General features: G+C 33.8%; 1 protein-coding gene across 1 annotated transcript in view; it reads left to right on the top strand.

The window, feature by feature from the left end:
* The first annotated feature begins 3,627 nt into the window (after positions 1-3,627).
* Positions 3,628-6,000, top strand: part of LOC125659549 (uncharacterized) — a 16,630-nt gene continuing 14,257 nt past the window's right edge. Inside the window, exons 1-5 of the mRNA XM_048891248.2 lie at positions 3,628-3,684; positions 3,776-3,838; positions 4,662-4,813; positions 4,988-5,118; positions 5,656-5,791. Of these exons, the coding sequence (XP_048747205.2) occupies positions 3,784-3,838; positions 4,662-4,813; positions 4,988-5,118; positions 5,656-5,791 (474 nt within the window). The 5' untranslated portion in view covers positions 3,628-3,684; positions 3,776-3,783. The remainder of the gene's footprint in view (positions 3,685-3,775; positions 3,839-4,661; positions 4,814-4,987; positions 5,119-5,655; positions 5,792-6,000) is intronic.

Consider the following 6,000-nt stretch of genomic DNA (forward strand, 5'->3'; position numbering starts at 1 on the left):
TCAGTACGAATTGATTTAATCATAAAAGATATGGTGATATACAATAAATGTATATGTCAAAAAGGCAAAAAAATATACAAATCTGGATAAAAACATAATTTTCAAAAAAATTATTTCAACACATATGAACAAAAGACTGCGGTTCACTAGCCCAATGCTTTAACCACTGAGCTACGGTAATGGATGAGTTTAATATTGATCATCTGAAAACATTAAATCTCAAACGATTTTGGAGACACTTGGCTTGGAATAAAATATTACAGAACCCACCCGAGTTACAAAACATTCCAACACGCTTATCGATCGTACGCAAGAGCTTGTTCTGCGTATGATAAGTTTTTAAATCGAAGCAGGTTACTGACAAACAAATTAATGTTACTGGGGTTTCAACAGTCTCGTTTAAAGTCAGCATATCGCAAATTCTATGATCGATATAATGCTTTAGTTTGCCAGTACAACCTATCATTGGATCAATTGTTGTGTGACGTGTTTCATACCCATTTTTAGGCAGTTCGTCGCACACCGATTTTGACTACGGATTACTCCGTTTACCTTCAAGATATATGACTCACGGCGGGTGTGACCGGTGGACAGGGGATGCTTACTCCTCCTTGGCACCTGATCCCACCTCTGGTATATCCAGTTATTTGCCCAATTCTTTATTTTGTATTACTTAGAGGAGTTATGAGCCTGTTCGTTATCTCCACTTTTCATCCACATAAACAATGCGATTAACCGATACAGTGACAAACCTAAGGATATATGGACACGATTAAAGTAATTTTTACCCTCCAAATCCATATTCTAAATTGATAGTGAATTCGTCTCAGATGCTACAAAAATTCAAACGTATTGATTTCTTTTGTGGCATAGGTCATAAATTAGCAACAAATTTTGATGATTCACTTCCGAAAATTGAACAACTAATGCCTAATGTATCTATAGAATTAAAAAAAATTAAAAGCGTGTCAAGTTCAATAGCTACAGGTATGGATGAAATTGTTGTAAAATTACTGACAAAGGGTATTGATGTTGTAGCGGACATCTGTGTTTCATCATGAACTTTTCTACATCGTAAATGAATGGAAAAAAGCTAGAGTTACCCCGCTTTTCAAATCTAAGGATAATATCAATGTTAATAATTATATACCTGTATCTGTTTTACCTATCATAAGCAAAATCATTGAAAGACATGTTTTAACACTTTTTACGAATATTTGAATGCAAATAAGCTGTTAAAAGAGCATCGATATTCTTGCGAAACTGCTTTACATAATAGCATGATAAAAATGATAAGTGAAACTTATAGGTGTACTTTTTATTGATCTAAGTAAAGCATTTGATACAGTTAATCATGTTGTATTGATGCACAAACTTTTATCTAATGGTTTCATTCTTACATTGTATCTACACAAAAGATCACAATGTGCCAAATGGAAAGGGACCACCTGTTACCATGCGAATCTCGCCGGGTTCTAGATTGGGTCCTCAGTTTTATATTCTGTCTGAAACACTCTACAGTCAGTATTAATGCAGATGATATGTCTCTGATAAATCTTTAAATATGATAAAAAGTAAAGGACGACCTTTCAATTTCTATGGAATTGATGCATAAATACAAATTAACAATAAATTAAAAGAAAGCACAATGTATTTTAATAGAAACGTCACAGAAATCATCGAATTGTAGACAACTTTGTATAAGTGTTCGTGACATTTTCATAGAAAATGTTAAATGTGCCCGACTTCTAGGTGTTCACGTCGATGAATGTCTTACATATTTTGTTCGTGGTCTTATCACACAGATGTCTTATGTAAAAATAAAACTTAGTCAGAAACTAGGTGTTTTAAAGATTGATTGATGAATTGAAGATTGTTTAACGACCCTCTCGAGAATATTTCACTCATATGGAGACGTCAACACTGCTGGTGAAGGACTGCAAAATTTAGGCCTATGCTCAGCGCTTATGGCCATTGAGCAGGGGGGAATCTTTATCGTCCCACACCTGCTGTGACACGGGGCCAGTACTTTTATGTCGAAGGAAGCACCACTGAAAATTCACAAAACCATAATATTTTCAGCATTTGAATCATTGTTGTACAGTATGACATGAAACCAAGAACAAGAAAAATATTGGTAGGCTTTTAAAATCACAGAAGAGGGTAGCAAGGATCATTTTACACCACAAAGTACCTTATTCAGTGTCAAATTCTTGTATGCTATCAAATTTGAGGTGGATGCCTTTGTCTGACTATCTTATATATCGAATAATTATTCCTGTGTTAAAAGTGTTAAACATCGTATGACAACAGAGTATTTGAATGCTTTTAGATTTGAATTTGTGAATGAGGTAAACACAAGAAATACAAAACAGAATATTTTAGATCATTTCAGCAACAGATTTATGGATCTCATTGCTAGATTTTATTCAAAAATGCACAACTTCGACATCTTTTAAATCAGCCTATCTCAAACATTTTTTTATTCTCAATAATACTCAGGTGTTTATGGTCTCTTTTTAGATAGTTCTTATCCGTATGTAAATTAATTGTGATATTTTCATGTTTCGTGATATATGGTCTCGATAGGTATATATGTCAAAGACACGACCACAATGTAAACTAGTTTGTAAAACTAATTGTGCACTCCTGTATAAATACAATATATTATAATTATAAACTGTAGGTCCCTGTGAAATATGATATCTGAAAAACAAAGATCGCATTAAAATTCACACAAATTGAGATATATAAGTATTCGGTCATTTATTTATTTTTTTTTGGGGGGGGGAGGGGGATTCTAATATCTTGTCAGTATTTCATTCAGAAATAAAATATGATATGCGAGAAACACAACAAAATTCACATGAATATTCATACAAATTACTAGTACCTGACCAGCGGTTCTGGTCGGTCGTTTTCGGGTTAGGCATAGTGGAAGGGTGAAAATGCTTATCATTAATTAAGGAGCAACTGCAACGCGTAATGATATTTTAGTTTGTATGATTAGCGGTGGATCCTGTAGATATTGATTGTTCCATAACGCGTTAACTAGGATTGCTGTGCATTTGTGGTGCTTAATGACCTAGTTCTATCAAGAAGCGTCGGTTCAGCATCAGCGGTATCAGAGTATCAACTACTAAGGCAATACTTTATATCATTAACCGTCGTATTTGCAACTCAGTGTTATATCATTAGCGGTTGCTACAACACATAACTATTAGTGCTCAAGTGCATGAACCTACGGTTTTAGTGCATTGTCAACTTCAATTAACGTTTCACGTACCAATACTTATTCTGAATCTTAACATAGTGTTTTAGTATATATATTAAGTATACAATTATTACATCCAAATACATACACATGCTCCGTCATGTAAACTTACATTCGGGGGTTTTCTGTAGGTTTTTTATTTGGATTTACAACCATTTATTTTTGTCATGCAATATAATTACAGAATAAAGAATGTGTTTATTTCCCAAAATGTTTTTCCTTTATTTTTATCATATTCCTTTGTTAGTATGTCATTATACAGAAAGATGTATGTCTACATAGAGAAACACTGGGGTAAAAATTCATTCGATAACCTAGAGGTCCTTTTTTATAGTCTATACTACTTTGTTTGCAGCGAATAGTTGAGTTACTAAAATATCGCTGTTTATCAACAGAGAACGCACAACCAGGTAGGAACATTCCGCTCTTATTTAACAAAGTGTTCTGCATTTTCATATCATAAATCTTCAAAGATATTCATAGTGTGTGATATATTTTCAGTCGCCAAGATGGAGGTGTTTTTGAAATATGCATTGTTTCTCATATTATTTCTTATCAAAACAGGTATGTATACAAGAAAACTATATTAATTCATTAATTCATTGCTTGACCTACTTTTGAAAATCAGATTAAAGGAGTGTTGCCTAAGGGTTGTGGACTATTTTTACTGCTAATTCTTATCATCGTTTTTTAAACCAGCCATCTGACCTGTTTCAGTATATTCTGCTCTTTACCAGTCACATTTAAAGTGATTCTCTCTCTTTCTCTATCTATCCAAACTGAAGTAATATGTACATGTGAATGCCAAGAACGACGCGTCTTAATAGTATTTTAAGGCATTACCTTTACATTCAAAATGGAAGTACAAATGATTTTTCACTTGCAATTCTTACTCATTAGTCATATGTTTATGAATTGCGTGAGACAATTACATTTAACAGATGAAAAATGGAATATTGAAATAGTATCATATAAGTATTGACCTTTCGGGTCGGGGTCATAGAAACTGACTAATAAAGTTTACCAAAATATAGTACGGTCATCTGTGTTTACAGCTAGAATGTAGGATCTAGTCGAAAGGGATTTGTAACACGAATTGTCATTGGCCAACCAAAGGCAATAACCAACGGTATCAATTTGGAAATTCCCAATTTGATTTTTGTTCGATGTTTGAAAATACCCTAGAAGACACGTGGAGGTGAAAATAATGTTCCATATTTCGCGTTTCTCCATTCAGACCAATTCTACAATGATAGTTTTTAAAACTTTGTTTATCTAGAATAAGCAGGGAAAGAATTGAGACAAAATCAATTTGACATGATTTTTTTTTTTTTTTTTATAAATACCATTGGTGTTTTTATAGTATATGTTATGATGAATATTACAGGTGAATGTTTGTCACCTGATCTCGACAACTTACAGAAAGAGTACGGAGAATGGCGTCTGCTAAGATCCCCTGTATATTCCACCTCGATAGGCGTATACAAGTATAACGACCAGATCGAACAATTCGCTTACGCCGGATTCGATGAAGAAGGGGTAATATCGTGACGAATAAAACTGTGGATTGTTAAATAACAATACATACGAAGATGTTAAATATCATGTACCAAGTTATCACATCTTGCTTTGTATTGAATATGAATATATTTCTCATTTAAAGAATAAAATGGAAATGAAGGCCCCAAGTAAAGTTTATCACCTTTCTTTAAGGACAAATGTCAAAACCTCCTGAGCCGTCTGAGGACAATTGATTACAACCAACTTACAGCCAAAGAAAAGACAGACTATGATATTTTCAATGATACATTGTCGACCATTGTGCGGGGAGATCGCTGGAAAGAGTACGTAATTGTTCTCATTCATTAATTTGCTTTTTTGGATGTTTGTTTTACGCCCCTTCGAGAATTTTCACTCATATAGAGACGTCACCACCTATGCTTGGCCCTCTAGCCCGTATTAGTGAGGGTTCTTTAATGTGCTGACACCTGTTGCAACACAGGTCCTCCGTTTTTAAGGTCACACGTTATCTGAAAGACCTGCGATTCTCAATCCTAAATGCCGATTGTTTGGCGAAGGAACAATCACTGCCTATATTGAAATTTTAGGTGCGGCATTCGTTAGTAAAGTCGAGAATATTGTTCAAGATATGACTAAAGACAGTGATTTTCCTTTTATAGTAAAGTACTATGATATTGTCATTTAGCCAATAGACTTTGGAACATTTTAAAGTTTTGATATATTATAAAGCCTTGTTTACGTAGATTAGGGTAAAAGATCGAAACTTGTTGTTAGTTGGGTATTTTTTCTCTCTAAGTTTTAAAAAAAGGAATATGCATTCGATCAAGGTACTATTGTCTTTATATTTGTATATATAACAGTTTCAACGCCTTAAACCCTATCAATTTCCTCGAGGGTCCACAAATTGACCCATCGTATATTCCGAAAATAACACCATTCGATACTGTCGGTGACTATGAAAACTACATCAAGCGACTGAAATTGATTCCGAATCAGGTAAGTCAAATGATATTTCATTCTGTTCTCGTTCTGAAGGAAAGTCGTTCGTGTATATGCAGCCATCATCAATATCATCGTCGTTAAACACTTAGAGCATATTCGACGTCTAAATTAAGTTTATACACGAAGAGAATTTTCATCGAAAATAATCGAAATTCTTTGTATTTATGACCACTTTAAATGAGTGTGGTATATCTATAGAAAAA

The sequence above is a fragment of the Ostrea edulis genome, chromosome 9, assembly GCF_947568905.1.
Source record: "Ostrea edulis chromosome 9, xbOstEdul1.1, whole genome shotgun sequence".
NCBI lineage: Eukaryota > Metazoa > Mollusca > Bivalvia > Ostreida > Ostreidae > Ostrea > Ostrea edulis.